Below are 21188 nucleotides of genomic sequence, written 5' to 3'. Positions count from 1 at the left end.
AATTGTCACCATCACTGGCTGCGGCGGATATGAGCTGGAGTCTCAAAACACCAGGAGGGGTGCTGATTTCCTACCGCTGCACTATGGTCTAGAATAGTAGTAGTAGTAGTAGTAATTGTAATAATTTATTGAATTTATATACAGTACTGCCCTATACTTGGGGATCTGAGGGCAGTACACAGAATAAAATAAAGATATAAAACCACAAAGAATAATATAAAACCACGGAAGAAGAAGAAGAAGAAGAAGAAGAAGAAGAAGAAGAAGAAGAAGAAGAAGAAGAAGAAGAAGAAGAAGAAGAAGAAGAAGAAGAAGAAGAAGAAGAAGAAGAAGAAGAAGAAGAAGAAGAAGAAGAAGAAGAATTGAGGCTTAAAATCCAAAGAGGAAGTTATTCAGAAAGGAAGAGGGCTTAGCAGCAATGCGCTTTAGAATGGAAACGTCAGCTAGGGAAACGCGTCCCATTAAAACGGATCTAGAAAGCGTGTGTACAGTGTTACCTTACTGAGCCCACATGACTTTGTACGACGCCTCTTTTGCATTTTGATTCTCCTGCGCCCTTGACAACTCCTGGACAGGAACGATTCTGAGGTGTAGTGGAAAGGCGTGGGGGAATTTGAAGGCCTGGGCCCCGGCCATAGCTACCCTGAGGAAGCCCTTATGACGCACGATTTGGTAAGGATGACTGTCAAGCAGGTCAGGCGGGCAGGGGCTCTGTCTGGGCCATGCGCAGGGGTGCCTTTTACCACCAGGCGCTGAATGACTGTGGCTGTCTGCCTTGGGCGGCAGCGTGCCTGCCCGGCCCCTTCTCCCGCTACCCGCTCCTGCCGAGGATCGGCACCGCCTCCTCTCCCCGATTCAAGGCGCAGACAGTCATGGCGAACCAGTTCGGGGCTATCCACGTGGGCACCTACTTGGAGATCAAGCGGAGCGACGGGAGGATCCACCCGGCGTTGGTCACGGCGCTGCACGAGGACGCCAGCAGCGTGACCGTCGAGTGGATCGAGAAAGGAGTCAACAAGGGCAAGAAGGTAGAGCTGGACCTCGCCTTCTCGCTCAACCCTCATTTGGCACCGATGGAGCTCAGCCCCGAGACGCTCTCGGCGCCCACGCCGTCGGAACAAGGGGACCACCCAACCCCGCCGCAGAACTACGTGGTGACCCCCATCCAGAAGGAGAAGTCGGGCGGCGACAGCGAGGATCGCGACTTCAACAAGAGGCCCCCGTCGACGGGAACGGCGGGCAAGATCAGCCCCAGCCCCGCGCACAAATCGCCGTGCGTCCTGGAGGTGGAGAGGATGCGCGAGAGGCGAGAGAAGCGACACTTGGAGTTCATGGAGAGGCGAGCGCGGCGCGACGCCAGCGGCGCGCACCCGCACGCGGCTGTGATCGCCGTGATCGAGCAGTACCGCGCCGCTTTGCAGCACGGCGGCTCCGCTCTCCTGGCCCAAACGTGCCCCTTGGAGCCCAGCCGCGGCTGTGCGCGCAAAATCTGCGTGTGCGTCCGCAAGAGGCCCCTCAACCAGCGCGAGGAGGAGCTCAAGGAGGTCGACGTGGTGACCATCCCTTGCTCGGACGTGGTGATGGTGCACGAAGCCAAGCAGAAACTGGATCTCACCCGCTACCTGGAGAACCAGACCTTCCGCTTCGACCACGCCTTCGACGACCAAGCCTCCAACGAAAGTGTCTACAAGCACACGGCGCAACCTCTGGTGGAGATCATCTTCAGAGGAGGCATGGCCACGTGCTTTGCCTATGGACAGACGGGCAGCGGCAAGACCCACACGATGGGAGGTGACTTCTCTGGCAAGAGGCAGGATTCCTCGAAAGGGATCTATGCTATGACTGCCCGGGACGTCTTCTGCCTGCTGCAGGACCCCACTTACAAAATCCTGGAACTCCAGGTCTTTGGGGCTTTCTTCGAGATCTATTGGGGGAGGGTCTATGACCTACTGAACTGGAAGAAGCGGCTGAGGGTGCTTGAGGATAGCAACCAACAGGTCCAGGTGGTGGGTCTCCTGGAGCAGGAAGTGGCCTGCGTGGAAGACGTGATGAAGCTCATTGAGATAGGGAATCGGTGCAGAACGTCTGGCCAGACCTCAGCAAATGTCCACTCGTCCCGAAGCCACGCCGTTTTCCAGATCATCCTAAAGAGGAGAGGAAGGCTACATGGTAAGATTTCCTTGATTGATTTAGCCGGCAATGAGCGAGGAGCGGATACCTCCAGTGCGGACCGGCAAACCAGGCTGGAGGGTGCAGAGATCAACAAAAGCCTCTTGGCACTTAAGGAATGCATCAGGGCTTTGGGACGCAACAAAGGTCACACACCCTTCCGGGCCAGTAAACTGACCCAGGTTTTAAGGGACTCCTTTATCGGAGAAAACTCCTGCACTTGCATGATCGCCACCATTTCTCCAGGGATGAGGTCGTGTGAGCACACACTCAACACACTGCGGTACGCCAATCGGGTGAAAGAGCTGGCAGTGGACCCAAGCACCTTCCGACAGCTCCAGCCCGCCTTGCCCAGATCCATCTTTCAGCTGGATGACTTGACGAGGCCCTGGACAGTCCAGAGTTTGCCCGAGACGGATGAGTTCAAAGTGTTCTGCGTACAGAATGAGGACCAGGTCTCTCCGGCAAGCCTTACCTTCATTGCCAGGGGGAGAGGCCAGAAGAAGAGGAAAGAGATGGACGAGAAAGCTCTGGTGGAGGAGCACCAAGAGTCTCTCCGGTGGCTGAAAGGGTTTCTGAAAATGGCTGACGATGAAGACTATGACATGGATTTTTACGCCTCTCAGTTTGAAGCGGTTCTGGCCCAGAAGATCGCCATTCTGTCTGAGATCCAAGATAAAGTGAAATTGTTCCGTACGAACCTCCAGTGCAGGGAACAACCGGGCAGCAATCATGTCATTGTGAAGAAATCTCGTGTTCTGTGAATTGGCATGATTCTGCTCCACGTTTCTTTCTTTTCCCCCATGTCAGGCTATGTCAAAGCTTACACAACACCATGCCTCTCCAGCCACCAGACAACGTGGCAACTTAAAGAATACTTAAACCTCCCATCTCCACGTGGGTGTCCGTTTTGTCTTTAATGCCAGGGTGGAAAGTCTCCTGAAAGAATCTCCAGATGCTTCTATTAGTGTCCTAAAATAACATGTTGTTGAGTTGAGCACACAATCCCAGGGCATTTGGCATTTCTGAGCAGACCTTTCTTTAAAAAAACAACAAAGAAGTGAAAAGGAATTATAATATAAAGCATTTGGGAGGGAGGCTGTTTTGTAGGTAGCGTAAGTATGGCTTTATACAGCACCCACTTCTTTCCACCCAACCTAAGCCCATCTCTCTGTCTCGTCGGTCCACAAGAGTATTTTTAAAAACATGGAGGAATAGAGAAATAAAGTGAAGGAATAAGATGATCCAACATTGAAAAGCTGGCTTTTATAAAGGGTGCTTTTAAGATTACATATCTTAATCTTGGTGAGATAGAGGCTTTCTTGTCTATAGGCATTCCTAACCTTTGCCCTTTGCAAAAAGGGTTATATGATTTATGACCCATCGAAACAAACCAAGGCTGTCTACATGTACTTTAAAGTACAACCAAAGCGCATTCTTTCCCTCAAGGAATTCTGGGCGCTGTAGTTTACTCCTCACAGAGTTTCAGTTCCTGGCAACTTTTGACAAACAATAGTGCCTAGAATTCTTTGAGCGGGGAAATGCACGTCGAATGTACTTTGGAGTGTGTATGCACCCGTAATATCACATCAAGAGGTTTAGAGCATATGCACCCCTTCCTTTTCAAAACACCTGAGATAATAGGCAAGAGTCATTCACATATGCACTTAGAATTCATTAGGTGAAGACAGCCACTCTTTCTCTCCTCTCGTTATAATTCGACATTTGACACTGACTGTGTCTTCTCTTGAATCTTTGCTTTTTATAAAAGCCCGGTTCATAATCCATCGCAGTCGCCACCACCGTTTTGCAAACACAGTGAAGCCGCCTTGTGCCCAAGTCATGCCATTGGTCCATTTGGCTCAATATTTTCTACACTGACTGTGGTTCTCCAGGGGGTTCTTTCCCAGCACCACCTGGGAAATGCTTGGGACTGAACATGGCACCTTCTGTAGTAGGTGAAGCAAATGCTCATCTCTGTTCCAGATGGGCATACATCCTAGTTCTATTCTCTGGACTTGTGTACTTAGATCGTAGAACTGCAGAGTTGGAAGGGACCACGAGGGTCATCTAGTCCAACCCCTGGCAATGCAGGAACCTTTTGCCTGACGTGGGGCTCAAACCCACAACCCTGAGATTTAAGAGTCCTGCGCTGTACCAAGTGAGCAATCCCACATCTTACAGAGCTCTCTGCACTGACAGGACTCTAGATGTATCTGTGATTAGTTATATACCTTTAGCTAGAACTCTTAATTTACAGGAGTTGATAATTAAGGCACTGTGAAGACTTCAGCACTTTCCATTCATTGGGCTGTTTCATTGTCTTTGGATGTTGACGCCCGCAAGATTATTTCCATCCTTCATTGTAGCCCTGCGGATACTGCATTACAGGAACTCAGAGAAAACAAAGAGAAAGGAAATGTCTTGTACATAAAGAGTTTACTTCTAGGGGCCAAGGTCCCTTCACCCCCCCCCTAAAAAATTAAGGGGGACGCTCCGCCCCAAAAAAGTTGATGGGTATTGTCATTCAAATTATGTGCGCCTGCCTCAGCTTCCTACTGATTATGCAGGGCGGGGTTTATATATATAATTTTCTGTTTTACGCTTTAGAATATTTATTTAACCAACCTTAAAATATCAATGACTTCCCTTCTTCTCCTTCCATGGTTCATTTTGCATAACATAAATCCCTGCATATTTTAAATAAACAATGCCATCCAGTATTCCATTATTGCATCCATCAAAACTAATTTACACTGTTGAATTTATCTTAATGCTGCCAACGTTTTTAGGTGTATATATTCAATAAACATTTTTCAATCTTCTTTAAACTAATGTTCTTTTATTCTATAAGTTGGATCCGTAAACTTCACATATTCCATCAGTTTAGGTTGCCATTCTTCTTTGGCTTGGACCTCGCTCGTTTTCCATTTGGGGGCTAACAAAATGTGAAACATATTTTCGCATTTATATGGTGCTTCGGTGCTTAAAGCAACAAACGATAGGTATTTGGCCAACCTGGTTTTCTTTTCACAATAACCTTGGAAAGTAGGTTATTCCTATGAGAGATAGGAAGCTATGCTAAGCTTCATAGCTGGGTTGGGATTTATACCCGAGTGTCTCTAAATTTAGTTTATCCCTCTCTCACACACACATCTTCAAGGCTAAAAATAATTTTGGAGGAGGAGCAAAGTGTTAGGTACTCACTACCACATCCACTACGAACATGAGTTTGACCAAACTGCAGGACGCAGTGGAAAACAGGAGTGCCTGGCGTGCTATGATCCATGGGGTCACGAAGAGTCGGACACGACTAAATGACTAAACAACAACAACCACATCCCTCCATTGTTGTAGACCCAGATCAATTTAGTGGGGATGGGCATGGCGTCTTTTTTCCCTAAAAGTCCAAACCATTGAGAGCTCCAAAAGTGGACTTTTTTTTTTTAAAAAAAAAAGTTTGTTAGTAGCAGTGAATATTTTATTTATAGTGGGTTTTTTTAATTATTTGGTTTTTCAAATTAAAATTTTCCAGAGATATATCAAACATAAATCATAAAAACAAGATTCCATAGAATCTCCTGCACTTCCTCCTCCCCTTTGTGGGTCCTATTATTAATCGTTCCCTCCTGCATCTTTTATAATCCAAATCTTTCACATCTCCATTATATCCAAAATTCACCATCAAACTACAAGTGTTATTCCAATCCTACTAAAAAAATTAACTGTTTAAAATGGTTTTTAAAATAAATTATTAAAAAAATTCACCATTCCTTATTCAAATGTTGGTCTCGCTGATTTCTGATTTTTCCTGTCATTTTTGCCATTTCAGCATAGTCCAACTTCATCTGCCATTTTTCTCTGGTCAGGACTTTATCTTCTTTCCATCTCTGGGCCAGTAACATCCATGCAGCCGTGGTCACATACATAAATAGTCTTTTCTGCTCCTTTGCGATTTTGGCACCTAGAATTTCTAAAAGGAAGGCTTCAGGCCCCAAAGTGGACTTTTTGCATCATGTTTCATAAACCAATATCACCAGTTGGCAAAAGCTAAAACGGGAGTGTTGTTAAGCCGTAATACAAGGGAAAGTAATTCCTCTTTCCCTTTACATATGCTACAGTTTTGTACTGAGCTTAAATTAATTTCAACAAAACAAAGAATGTGCTCTCTATCGATACCATAGCATGGCATAGCCTGATTTCAAATTAATTACTTTTTTTTCATAGAGCACTGAGTGCTGTAGGGCAGTGTTCTCTGAAATTCCACATTATTAAGAGGGAATGCTGTTATTTCCCCTGGTAAATGTTAGCTGTTCTCATTACATATCGAATTCTCCCACTTAAGAAACTGTACTCGGTGTGCATCTTAAAAAAAGAAAGAAAGAAAACGATTTAGGAGATATTTGCAGTTGTCAGCTGGTAGAACATCTGCCATTTCATAACAGACTTTGAAGCATTCTCTTTTGAAATTGTTCACCTTCGATTTTATCCCTCTTCTTGCCTTTAATGTTCCTTGGGCTGTGTTCACAGAAACAAGCTCCTTGAAAGATTTCCCTGTTGTTTATGCTTTGTGTTTCAGAGCCCATCTCCTGATGGTGGGTGTCTTAAAAACACCCCCCCACACACACACCCCACCCAGCAACAAGCCATGGGGGTAACAATGGATAAGAATATGAATTCAAGTGGAGAATGAGATATTCTACACAAGGAATTTCATTTGCCCAGAGTGTTTCAGTAAGTCTCTAAAATAGAATGTGTGTATTGTACACAATTGAGGCTCCAATTGTATACACCAAGGATGGGGAACACATGGCTCTCTGGATATTGTTGGACACCCAACTTCTATCAGCTCCAGCTGGTAGGACCAGTGTTAAAGGTATTGGGAATTGTAGTTCAGCAACACCCAAGATGGCCACAACTACCTGGAAGTCTCATTAAATTTCCTGGAACTTCTGAGTAGATGGGCACCATGAAACAAAAAGAGTTTGCTTTTGTCTTGAGAGAGATTGTGTGCTCTTGTATGCTAATGTAATCAATCAGAATTCATCTAAGATTTCTTTATCCCCATATTTCAGAGGTATCGAATGCATGGCACAGATAAGATTTGAACCCGCAAGTTCCCGGTTCCCAGCTCAGTTTACTCGCCATTGTGCCACTCCAGCTCTGATGCACAGAACATGATCCTGGTCATGTTTATTTGGAATTAATTCCTTTCAGGTCCAATCGGAGTGTGCTCCCGGGTTAATTGTGCTTTAAGGATTCTGTTGCACAGTGCCTCGGGCTGCGTTCTCGTGTTTTGAATGTGAGAAAGATGACTGGTTTCAAAACAAATAAATGAATGTGCATAGGTTGCAGCCTTACAGCCCAATTCTAGACATGTTTACTCGAATGCATATCCACAGGACATACCTGCCAAGTCTCCCGCTGAAAAATGCGGGATCAGCAGTGGTGCGGCACCGGAAGTTGTGTAGAAGCAACTTCCGGGGCTGCTCTACCCATGTGTGGGCACTGGAAATCGGGCAGAGCAGCACCGGAAGTCGCTTCTATACATGCCCGGCGGCCATCCTGGTGACGGATGCCGCCATGCGGCCACCACCAAGATGGCTGCCGGGCATGCGTAGGAACAGGCGCACGCCACTGCCGGATTCTGATTCGGGATGAGAGGTCGTGTTTTAAGCTGTCTCTACACTGTAAATAAATAGCACAATAAACGTCTTTGAAGACAAACTGGACTCAGGCGGAGTTACTCTAGAGTAGCCATGACGACCCTCTGACAGATATATAATGATCTGGAAAAAAATGTTTAAAATAACGTTTGTAAATAAACCAGAAGCTTTCTTATTAGAAATTGTAGGCACCTACCGATATCCTAAAAGAGCAGAAAAGACTTTTCATGTATGCAACAACAGCAGCGCGGATGCTATTAGCCCAGAGATGAAAAGAAGAAAGAGTCCTGACCACAGAGGAACGGTAAACCAAGCTGTTAGATTATGCCGAAATGGCAAAACTGACTGGAAAGCTCAGAAACCAGGAAGACAAAAACTTCAAAAAAGAATGGGGGAAATCCCTAATCTATTTAGGAGACCACTGTAAGAGATGAAAACATTAGCAGGATTTTAATCTCACTTGTAATGTAACAAACAATATGGATAATATGGATAGATACAAAATAGAGATTATGCAATAATATGCAGTTGAAAATGTTTATGATAGGATCCATGCAGGGGATGGGGGAAAGTCTTGAGATTCAGAGAAATCTCTGGAAGTCATTGAATTCGACTCAGTATTGATCCAGAGCAGAACTCCAACGTATAGTTAGCAGAGTAAAGACTTAAACATGTTGCAGGATTCCAAAAAAAATAAATAGATCAGAGGCAATTGTATTTCATCCAGCGGAGTTACTTCCAGGTTTTTGGTGTTTGGGAACCAAGGCGTTTGAGTACTAAGGCAGTGTTTCTCAACCTTTTTTGGGCCACGGCACACTTGTTCCGTGAAAAAAAATCACGCGGCACACCACCATTAAAAGACGGGGCAAATCCTGGGGGTTGGGAATGGGTGGGGGACTGAGGAATAGGGAGGGTGGGGAGACAGGGGGGAAAGGAAGTAGGTCGACCCACTGGCACACACACACACACACCCAAAAAAATGGAGCGCGCGGGGAGAGCGCGAGGAGGCGGCCTTGGCTGCCGACGGCGGGCTGGGAAATACCTGACTCATATGTAAGGAGGGAGAGAGGAAGGGCCGGAGAGAGAGACCCGAGGGGCAGCCTCCTCCTCCGCCTCCTCCTCCTCCTTCTCCCGGGATTGCGGAAAGCAGCGGCGTCGGCGGCGCTTTGTGTCCGGCGGCGGAGAGATCCGCCCCGTCCCTCAATGTTCCCGCTTCCAAGCCCGGCCCCTCAGCCCAGGCGCGCGGCCATGAAGCGCTGCCTCGCTCAGGGAGCGAGCGCGAGGAGATGACGGAGAAACACCCTTCGCGCCCCCGTGCCCTCCAGAATGACCCGGCCGGCTTCCTTTCTGGCGGGTCAGCGCTGCCTATTGGCGGCCGCAAATCGCCCTTCTCGTCGCCTCACGTCGCGGCACACCAGCCACCGTCTCGCGGCACAGTAGTTGAGAAACGCTGTACTAAGGCATTTGAGAACCAAGGCACCACTAGAAAGGCTTGGATGATGATTCCTGTGATTTCTTTGAAAACACAAGCCCTCTTTGTTTATACTATATCATTTCTAAACCCACAACCTTCTTTGACTGATTTCAATTACAAAAAAATAGGAAGGATAGTATCACTCAGATATCAACAGCAGCAGCTACAGGAAGGCAGCATCCCATCTGAATGGAGAATGGTTAGTTTATTTTCAATTTCTTATCTTGTCAATCAAATAGAGCTGACAGAGCAATAATCCTTTGAAGTTATTTTTATTACAATGCCCAGGTTTCTCTCCGAGTACAGAAAAGTGTCAAGTTGAATGAGATGGTTGCTTTCCTCATATGCAAACATTTGTACAATTGGCTCTGATGGGCAGATAAGAGTTGCCATCCACCCAATCTTGTCATGTGTTCGCCGTGTCTGATGTTGCAGCGTTGTGGAACAATACAGTGGAATGCTTTGATTCCTCTTTAGATAATGGATGAGAGGGTTTAATTCTTCTTTGAAAGACTGTCCACTAAGGGTTTTGACACTTCTCCCCTTTGGCATCCAGTCCCTGGAGCATAAAGGTAGAAATATATCTGAGGTAGACTTGTAAGTTCCACCCACAACGTATAGCAAGGGTGAGAAAGCTCAGGCATCAAAAATAATAATAATACTAATTTTGTTATTTATACACTGCACATCTGACTGGATTGCTACAGCCGCTCTGAACAGCTCCCAACAAAAACACAGTAAAACACCAGCAATTACAGACCTTCCCGAACAAGTCAAATAGTTGTTTAGCTGTTTGACATCTGATGGGAGGGTACTCCACAGGGTGGGCACCACTATTGAGAAGGTCCTTTGTCTGGTTCCCCATAGCTTTACTTCTCGCAGTGAGGGAACCACCAGAAGGCCCTCGGAGCTGGACCTCAATGTCCGGACTGAACGATGGAGGTGGAGACGCTCCTTCAGGTATACAGGGATGAGACTGTTTAGGGTTTTAAAGGTCAATGTCATGCTTTGAATTGTGCTTGGAAATGTACAGGGAGCCAGTGTAGATCTTTTAGGACCGGTGTTATATTGTCATGGCAGCTGCTCCCAGTCTAGTAGCCGTATTCTGGACTGGTTGTTGTTTCCGAGGTGCAAAAGTGCCCCTCCAGGCCTATCAATCTGGCCCTTGGAAATCTCCCCACCACTCATTGGCCTTGCTTGCCCCCCCCCCAATACTCTTGTGTGGCTGGAATGTGCCCTTAAACTCTAAAAATTCCTCCCTCCCTCCCTCCCTCCCTCCCTCCCTCCCTCCCTTCCTTCCTTCCTTCCTTCCTTCCTTCCTTCCTTCCTTCCTTCCTTCCTTCCTTCCTTCCTTCCTTCCTTCCTTCTTTGTGTTACAGGTAGGTAGCCGTGTTGGTCTGGCATAGTCGAAAATACTGGAAGGAATTTTCTTTGTGTCTTCTTCTTCTTCTTCTTCTTCTTCTTCTTCTTCTTCTTCTTCTTCTTCTTCTTCTTCTTCTTCTTCTTCTTCTTCTTTGACAAAATAATCATCATAAATAAATATGAATGAAAATGTGCACCCCACCACTGAGACCATTCCAATCTGACATCAGGAACCAGAATACAGAAAAACCAGTAGGAGAACACTTCAATCTCCCAGGACATTCTATACAAGATCTCAAAGTAGCTGTCTTACTACAAAAAGAATTTCAGAAATAGACTGGAAAGAGAAGTTGCTGAATTACAACTTATCACCAAGCTCAAAACCATGGAGGGACCTGGTTTGAACAGAGATATCGGATTCTTATCTCATTATACATGATAAGCGATCTTCAGCCATCTCAACCCTTGCTTTTTCATGCAAAACCATTTGCAGTCGTTTTCGGTCATCAACAGCTATCAGTCAGTCAATCACCCACTTCCACCACCCTTCTGAATGATCCCCCCTCCCCTCCCCATCCCCCCTCCCTCCCCACCCCTTCTCTACATAAGTGCCTGGGGACTCCTATTTCACTGTATCTGAAGAAGTGTGCGTGCACACGAAAGCTCATACCAAAATAAAAACTTAGTTGGTCTTTAAGGTGCTACTGAAGGAATTTTTTTATTTTACACACAGTTTTTGTTATGTAAATAGCAGCTGCAGGGAAGCCAGAGCAAATTTAGGGTGGAGGGCCAAGTTTCAAAAGGCAGAATAAACCCACCTCTGAGGCTGCTATTTGCACTTGAAGAGAAATGCTCATTGGCAGCAATGGTAACTTTCCTTGAAACAAGAAGTACCTTTGCAGAGAGGTGACCTTGACAGTGAGACAAAGGGTTAAACATCCTGTCTCCATCACTGCTGTCCCGAGGCTGTTCAGATTCCCCTGCAGCTGCAATTTGCGGGTGGGAATGGGCACCTTAACTGCATTCACCCAATTCACATCACTTCTAGCTGCGTATCACTCCAATTATTTTCAGCAGCAATTTAGTATGGGCTCCAAGTAACATGTATTAACCCTCTTTGCTTCCCATCCCTCCACCCCCACCCCCCAAAAACCCAAACCCAACAGCTACATTTAAAAATAAATAAAAATCTGGTGCCGTTTGACAAAAATAATGATTAAGGGTCTCTTTCATTCTTTTGATTTAAACTGAATTCAGGTGGGTTTTTTTAATATCAGTGCCAGTTTGATTGTATTAAAATAGTGCAACTTTTAATTTAATTTGGGAAAAAAAACTAACAAAGCAACTCCCTCCCCAAAAGAACGCCCAACCCTGTCTGACCCATTTATGGATTAAAAGTCATGAATGAGGTTAATGTATAATTAATGAGCTGTGCTGCTTTGCTATGACAGCTCCGAATAATGATGGATGAGGGGGATGTGGGATCCGACTAGCAGTCCAAGGTCACACCACATGTGGGATTCTTGCTATTGCCCGGCAGCGCTTTCATTCTTGCGGTGTTCCTACTTTAAAGAGCAGCATAGCTGTGCAGCAGAAATTACTGAATGGCTGAGCAGGGAGAAGGAGAGAGAGAAACCCGGGACAAGGGCCTGTATGGACCATTTGCTAGATCAGGCATCCCCAAACTGCAGCCCTCCACATGTTTTGGCCTACAACTCCCATGATCCCTAACTAACAGGACCAGTGGTCGGGGAAGATGGGAATTGTAGTCCAAAACATCTGGAGGGCCGAAGGTTGCCTGCTCTAGATGCATTTGAGTTAATAATAATAATAATACCCCGTCCATCTGGCCGGGACTCCCCAGCCACTCTGAGCGGCTTCCAACAAAAGAATAAAACACAATAATCTATTAAACATTAAAAGCCTCCCTGAACAGGGCTGCCTTCAGATGTCTTCTAAAAGTCTGGTAGTTGTTTTCCTTTTTGACATCTGTTGGGAGGGCGTTCCACAGGGTAGACGCCACCACCGAGAAGACCCTCTGCCTAGTTAAAACTTCCATCACCTTTGACTGCTGGCCACGCTGACTGAGGCTGATATATAATGAGTTGAAAAAAAAAATGTTTAAAATAACTTTTTCTTTAAAACCCTGAAGCCTTTCTTTTAGGAATTCTAGGTGCTGAAATCCCAAGGGAGCAGATGAGACCATAGCCATGCAGATGTTATTGGCCCAGAGATGGAAAGAAGATAAAGTCCCGACCAGAGAAGAATGGCAGATTAAGTTGGTGGATTATGCTAAAATGACAAAAATGACCAGAAGAATCAGAAATCAGGAAGACCAAATTTTTTAAAAGGAATGGGGAAAATTTATAATTTATCTTAAAAACCTTTTTAAAAAGCTAGTAAGGACACTTGCAGTTTAATGGTGAATGTTGGACATAGTGGAGATGTCATTCTTTCCATGGTTCATTTTGCATAACACAAATCCCTGCATTTTTTTTTATAAACTATACCACTCAGTATTCCATTATTACATCCATCAAAACTTACTTACACTGTTGAATTTATCTTAATGCTGCCCACGTTTTTAAATATACACAATTTTCCTCCATATATTCAATAAACATTTTCCAATCTTCTTTAAACGTAAGTTCTTCTTGTTACTCTGATTCTATATGTTAGGTCCGCATGCTGCACATATTCCAAGAGTTTAAGTTGCCATTCTTCTTTAGTTGGGACCTCGCTCGTTTTCCATTTGGGGGCGAACGAAACACGGGCCGCAGCAGTGGCGTACATAAATATCCTTTTTTGACATATGGGGCAACTGGGACTTTTTAGGCTAGTTAAAAAGATGTTCAAGTAGGGGAAATTATAGAATTATAAATTGCGTAGAGCAGGCATATCACTGGATTATTAATCATTGGATTAATAAATGCTGGCCTGAGAAATTCTTCTTGAATCTGCCTAGACCATTCCACTTCTAGTCCATGTCTAGCCAATGTTGTGCAGTCCAGGTAGCTTGGACTATGACTCCCATCACCCCTGACTGGGGCTGGCTGGGGACAATGGGAGCTGTTGTCCAACAGCATCCTAAGGTCACCACACTGGCACCATAATATGGATTGACGTTTCAAGTTTCCACTTGAAAGGCAAGTGTAGCTTCACTGCGATCAGAGTGAGGCACCAAGTCCCCAAATTACCTTTTCCTGCTTTTTCCCATGGTGTCTGTTCCCTGTGTGCTCTGCTGCCTTCCAGCTGCTCTGTTCAAGGTTGATGCAATATTCAGGTTAAATAAACGTCAAATGCCCTCCTTGGGAGGTCTCATGTTTTATTTATGGCCATTGTTTTTGTCGGACTTCCCAGTACGGGGGTTTATTTAAGATTTTGTTTTTTGTCCATCCGTCCCCCCAGAAACCCCCTGCCAAAGCCACTGCCTTAAAAATAATAAGAATAGTGATACGGATGTTAGAATTTCCCTAAGCCATGGCAGACAGGCGTCCAGGTCTGAAGTGGCAACTCTTCTCACCATCTGTAAACACAGATGTCCCCATCCATTATGGAAGGGCACCAACTGGGATGTAACACACTGTGACTGCCAGGCACACTTTGACTTTGTCTTTTGTTGTCATCCACCCACCTCCCACCCCTGCTGTCCCCAATGACAGCACCCTGCGGACAGAAAAGGTTGATTCAGGTACATTGCTGGACCAGAGGATAGCATATAATGAAACCTGCAGTATCTGTTGAGACAAGGAGTTAGGAGAAGGAGGAAAGCTCCTTCGTCTCCCCAATTATCCTTGCTGCTACCCATCTCCTGAAAGTGAATGGAAGTGTGTTGGAGTCAGAGGCTGGCAGGAACCAATGTTTGGGGACCGCCATGTTTGAGGAGGATTTTACATAGTTCTCAGACAGTCAGAGAATTATCCAATGCCCCCATCCCCACCCCCACCCCAAAATTGCAACTCATTTCTGAACTACTCCAATGTGTGTTTGGGATTTCTCACCCATCTCTATTTTTCAGGTCCCAACTATTGGTTGCCTGTCAGAATTCATTCTCTGATTGCTTTGGTCTTGGACCACTAAAATGAGGCATGGAAATCCACCTAAATCTGATCCTTTGCAACAAAGTAAGGCTGTAGGCACACCACTTTCCTGCCAATCAGCTAAAGATATGCTGCAGAAAGACATACCTGCCAAGTCTCCCGCTGAAAAATGCGGGATCAGCAGCGGTGTGGCAGTGTAAGTTGCATAGAAGCAACTTCTGGGGCCACTCTTCCCATGTGTGGGCACCGGAAATCGGGCAGAGCGGCACCGGAAGTCGCTTCTATGCATGCCCGGTGGCCATCTTGGTGGTGGCCACATGGCGGATCATGGGAGTTGTCGTTCCAAAACATCTGGAGAGCCAAGGTTGCCTATGCCTGGTTTAGACAGTGGAAACTATTTTTCCTGTTGCTTTTTCAATGAACTCCATCTCAGCAAGTGTTGTCATTAGCATTCAAGGGAACTGCTACATTTGCATTGACCTTTTTGCTCATGTTCACTTGACCCTCAGAAGCAAGCAGCAGTCGCCATAGCATTTTTAATTACCTCCCGCTGTGTGCAAAAAAAGACAACAACAGGTTCATTGAGTTCTGGTAAAATTAACCCAAGATTTTCCTTCTTTTGTGTAAGGCATTAATAATTATCATTTGCTCAAGTTAGCAAAAGTAGTCAAGTATATCTTTAGTAATCTGTGCCGAATAAGAAGACATATGCTGAAGGACCCTGAACTATTTCACAGATTAAGCCAGCACTGGGGAACCAGTGGGCTTTCGGATGTTGTTGGTGTCTACCTCCCATCATCTCTAGCCACCATGGTCAATAGTCAGGGGCGATGGGATTTGTAGTCTACCAAGGAGGGCCACAAGTCCTCACCGTTGGATTAAGCAGATGCAAACTGATCTTCTCTCAGATGTACACCCAGCAAGAGTCTTCAGCCAATCTCAGCTCTCTGACAAGTTTATGAATGTAAAACATGTGCACTCCCACTTTATATAAGCAGTAAGCATTGCAATATTGTTGGACTACATTTCCCATCAGCCCAAGCCAATCAGTATGGTCAATAGTAAGAGATGATGGGTTCATCCATTGCTTTTTTCTGGGGGTACGCAAGGGTATGTAGTACCAACACCTTTTTTTTCTAGAAGAAAAGCACTGGTTAAAAATGTGGTACTTGCCAACTTCATGGTGAGTGGTGTTGTTGTTTAGTCATTTAGTCATGTCCGACTCTTCATGACCCCATGGGCCAGAGCATGCCAGGCACTCCTGTCTTCCACTGCCTCCCGCAGTTTGGTCAAACTCATGTTCGTAGCTTCGAGAACATTGTCCAACCATCTCATCCTCTGTCGTCCCCTTCTCCTTGTGCCCTCCATATTTCCCAACATCAGGGTCTTTTCCAGGGAGTCTTCTCTTCTCATGATGTGGCCAAAGTATTGGAGCCTCAGCTTCAGGATCTGTCCTTCCACTGAGCACTCAGGGCTGATTTCCTTCAGAATGGATAGGTTTGATCTTCTTGCAGTCCATGGGACTCTCAAGGTGAGTACTGGCAGCTTTTTTTTCTAGAAGAAAAGCACCGGATCCAACTGTTAGGGCCCAACAATATTTGGACGACACCACATTGGCTATCCTTGCTTCATATTTTAGATGTCGTCTTAAATCATCTGTTTGAAATGGAATGTGCTCAGTGGTCAGCTCAGAGAGGTGAATCCTGGAGATTAAAACAAAATGTTTGCTTGGTGAAGCATAACACCATGACAGCACCTCGTCCCTCTGAATATAAATATATTTCACCATATAATTCACAATAATGAAGAAAATCGAGGATGTGTTCAGAGACCTTTTGAAGATTACTGAGTTCTCTTTCATGGAAAGCTTCCAGAAGCCAAACGAGAGTATGCATCAATAAAAGAACAGGCAAGAATTCTGAATAGGCGGCTACAAAACTCAGTCGTAACAGAGGGCTTTCATAAATTCTGTACACTTCCAGTTTTCTATTCACACTATTTTTTTTTCTGAAACCTTGCAGGGAAACCCTTCATAGTGGAAGCCATAAGGGTTTCGAGGATGGAAGTTATGCTTGGAGCTTGTTAAGTACCTCCTCCTGCCACTGTGTACATGTGTGATATTTCCATGTATCCCTTCGTGTTGTTGATTCCTCTTGCTGTTATTCTTGACGCAGACGAAAGAAGAAGAGGGAAATCTTGTTTCTCTCCCCCCCCCACTCCGAGTGTCTATCCGAGAGCCATTCAAAGTGGAATTCATAAAAATCTTAACACCAATAGAATCAGCAGGACTGAATTAATAAGTCATAGGCCACCAGCTTGCACAGCTGCCAAGAACAGTTTGCCAAAGATTTGAAAGGCAGTGATCACAGTACCTCCCGCAACCTCCTTTTTCTTTGAGAAAACTCATCACCTTGTAACCTGACAACCTTCTAACCTTTTGTGGAAATCAGTCCTGAATAATTCCACATCTCTGTCGGAACAGGTTTCACTCAGAATATCCTACGGGCATGTGTGCATGTGTGTGTGAAGAATATCAAGGGGACCTAGAGCCGAACGGGATAAGGAGGAAAAAACCCTCCTGCCCCACTGCTACAGTTCACAGAGCAGTGTAACCATCAATTCCTCTTCAAAGGGAACTCTGGGAATTTTATGTCTGTGTCAGGAACTGTGCTGAGGAGGGCTGCACTGAGGAGGAATGGTGGGAGCCACCCTCTCCCCCTGACCCTGACCCTGACCCTGACTCTTCTCAGGAGCAGGAGGTACAGTATAGATTTGGAACAGTGGTTTGCATAGGGGCATAGCTCAGAAGGCAGAAGCTGGGAAATACTGGATGGGGAACAGCTAGCAAAAGAAACATTGGAAGAGAGAGGGTTAACAGATTCACAGTCACTGGAAAGCATTCAAACCCCGCCCCCCATCCCCAAAGACACAGAGAGCTCAGAAAGTGTTAGAACAGAAAGCACAGAGGGTACAAGCTCAGATTACAAGACATAGGAGTGACATAGATTAATAGGGATGGGGGGGTGTAAGCCTTAATTGGGAGCACCGGCCTTTCTAGGAGATGTGTTCTTTGTTCTCTCGCTGTGATTAAAGATTCTAACTGGTAAGGCATTCCTTTCATGTGGTCTTTTTATCTACTGCCATGGGTGTGTGTGTGAGAGAGGAAGCCGATTCCCTAAAGCCTGACAGTCTGTGAAGGAATAGGGGGTCTCCTAACAACTCACGGCATTCTTAATAAACCACAGAAATCTTGGGATTGTTTAAAGTTGTATCATAGTGCTTTAAATGTACAAAATTAGGTGTGCTGTCCCTGGAGTGGGGACCTGGACCTAGGCCCCCAAATCCTGCCCTGAGAGCCTCACTGTATATATGTCTAAGCATATGACTGAGATATGTCGCTCATTTTAATTGGGGGGCTGGGGAAAATTTCAAGTGTGCTATTCAAAAAAATTGAAAAATGCCACTCAAGGGGGAAATCACAACCCGATAAGTGCTCCAATGCATGCCACATTAACACCACCTCCGAATCGGAGATGGGAAGAAGCTGTCCCTAGAATCCAGAAGTCGTTCACAGCATTAACCATTTAAATTGCTTTCAAATAACTTGTGACACATATAATTTCCCAAGTAGCCTCGACACTGCTAAATTATAGATTATTTCTAGTTCACTCAAAGTGCTCTTATTTGAACAGTGTGACAGTGTCAGCAGTGAGACCACAAGGTTGGTAAGTGTCAAATAGAGGGGGAAATGACTTTGTTATGCCCAAGATGGAGAAAACTGAGAATGCAGCTGCAGTCCAAAAAGGAAAAATTCTCTAATATGCGCGTGCGTGCGTGCATGCGTGCTTGCGCACACATGCACACACAAATTCTGATAAATTATCTTCTTCTTTCCTATTTTTTTCTTTTTGCTCTATTGCATTTCTTTTCGATGCAGAATAGCAGTTTACACTGACCTGAAGCTTTGTCGCATACATCTCCACTCCCAAATCATTTATTTACAAGGGAAACCAATAAGGCATCAGCTTTCATTTTTAATTCAGTGGGTACTTGTGTACAGCACGGGGTGAGGAACCGCAAGTCTGGGGGCCAGATGTGGCCCTCCACACCTCTCTGCTTGACCCTCAGAACTCTCCCCAGTCTGGACCTCTCCCTGGTCCATCCCAAGTGTTTTTGTTTGGAATGTGCCCTTGAACTTGAGCAGAGGGGGTCTCCTTAGCAAAGAAGCAGGGTTGGTTTGTTTTTTTAATCTGTTATGATCCAGCTTCTGGGACCAGTTTATGGAAGACCTTTTGTCTCGTCCCCAGCAACTTTCACAGTTTTAATAATAATAACAATAATTTATCATTTATTCCCCACCCATCTGGCTGGGTTTCCCCAGCCACTCTGGGTGGCTCCCAACAGAATATTAAAAACACAATGAAACATCAAATATTAAAAGCTTCCCTAAACAGGGCTGCCTTCACATGTCTTCTAAAAGTCAGATAGTTGCTTATTTCCTTGACATCTGATGGGAGGGCATTCGACAGGACGGGCGGCACTACAGTGGAAGCTACAGTGTTTTCATTAAAATTAAGAATATTTCTGCATCGGCCAGCAAATACCACAGAATAGCTGCATTAGTCAAATGTGACTTGAATATAGAGGACATTATTTCTACACACTTCTCTAATGGACCGGTAGGCTTTTGGTTAATTAATGCTAGGAACTCACGGAAAAAGGTGCTGAGAGATTTCAAGCTTCCAGATGAAGCACCAAGATAAATGAGCAGCAACCGTAATTCCAACAAAATGCAGGCGATTGTGCTTAGGAGGGTCAGGTGGGAGTTTCATGGCATTAAATGAATACATTTGCCATGCTGAAAACCCAGGAGCAATGTTGCCCATTTCATTACGATCCACGTACCTGTCAACAGGGAAGAGGATTTTTTACTTTATTTCTTGCAATCGTTCCAGAGAATTCACGGCAAACTTTGTAAGTGGAGGCACAGAATAAGTAAAGCTGATAAGTTAACTTTTATTTAAGTCACTCTTTTTTCATATATGCATTTTTTTAGATAGATAGATGATAGATAGATAGATAGATAGATAGATAGATAGATAGATAGATACTTTATTGTCATTGTACATAGCACCATGAAATTGAATGTCATCCTATAAAAACAAAAACACAATTACAGCCACACATACACACATATCGCAACTCCCCAAGATCATATTATTTAGTTACAGCATTTAAGATGGTTATAGCTCTTGGACAAAAACTGTTTTTTAATCTATTTGTTCTTGAATTAATTGTTCTGTATCTCTTGCCTGAAGCCAACGGTGCAAAAAGACTGTATCCAGGATGAGATGAATCCTGCAAAATATTATTTGCTTTTTTGAGGCAACGGGAACTGTATTGTTCTTCCAGAGATGGGAGGGGATGACCAATAATCTTTCGGGCTGTGATTATGACCTTCTGGAGCACTTTCCTATCCATGACATCCATTTAAAAAAATGAATTTAATATCTAGCTAGTTACCATTGGAAATTTACCACAGGTGTGTAGCCTTTGGAATGATTTCAGACCTGAAACCAGAGTGGTGCAGTGGTAACTAACCATTCTGTTGATGCAAAGATTTCCACATGCACAACAGTAAAAGGTAAAGGGACCCCTGACCATTAGGTCCAGTCATGACCGACTCTGGGGTTGCGGCGCTCATCTCACATTATTGGCCAAGGGAGCCGGCGTACAGCTTCCAGGTCATGTGGCCAGCATGACAAAGCTGCTTCTGGCGAACCAGAGCAGCACACGGAAACGCCGTTTACCTTCCCGCTGTAGTGATACCTATTTATCTACTTGCACTTTGACGTGCTTCCGAACTGCTAGGTGGGCAGGAGCTGGGACCGAGCAATGGGAACTCACCTCGTCATGGGGATTTGAACCACCGACCTTCTGATCGGCAAGCCCTAGGCTCTGTGGTTTAACCCACGGTGCCACCTGCATCCCTAGGGTATATTCTTGCTGCAGAAACTAAAATCCTTGCAATGATGGGAAAGTTGTTATGTATTCAGAGGTCTGTGTTTGCCTGAGCTTGAGTCTGGACTAAGTATCCTGAGTTTCTGTGTTCTGATTTGATACACGGTGTCCAATCACAGAACATTTGAGGATTTGGGCTCCTGCCATTGCCCCTTGAACTCTGAGTCGTGATTCGCAGCTTGGAAGTTTAGACAGCCAATCATGTTGGGAGTGGGAGTGACTCAGGCTTTCAGAAGTGTATATAAGCCGTTGCTTTGCCTCTTTCCCAGTTATGTAGTTCAATAAAGGTTCTTGCTGTTATAACTGAATCTTGCCTCATGGAAACCCACCTACACTTCAAAAGTTACGTAGTGTTACAATGGGTTCAAGCCACCGCATGCTGTGTTGCTACATTTTCACTCAATCCCTCAAGGACAGCCCCTCTCTGTATGAACCAACTCAGACCGTGCAATCATC

At 45.1% G+C, this 21188-nt stretch overlaps 1 protein-coding gene across 1 annotated transcript; it reads left to right on the top strand.

Annotated features, from left to right (window-relative positions):
• The first annotated feature begins 872 nt into the window (after nt 1–872).
• On the top strand, nt 873–9910 carry KIF2B (kinesin family member 2B). The gene is made up of 3 exons (XM_060271062.1): nt 873–2875; nt 9109–9169; nt 9866–9910. Exons 1-3 carry the CDS (start codon nt 873–875, stop codon nt 9908–9910), a joined length of 2109 nt encoding a protein of 702 aa, XP_060127045.1.
• Nucleotides 9911–21188: the final 11278 nt, after the last annotated feature.

Source organism: Zootoca vivipara, chromosome 2, assembly GCF_963506605.1.
Source record: "Zootoca vivipara chromosome 2, rZooViv1.1, whole genome shotgun sequence".
Classification (NCBI taxonomy): Eukaryota; Metazoa; Chordata; class Lepidosauria; order Squamata; family Lacertidae; genus Zootoca; species Zootoca vivipara.
Note: the sequence above shows the minus strand (reverse complement) of the source record. Positions and strands in the feature narration are given on the sequence as shown.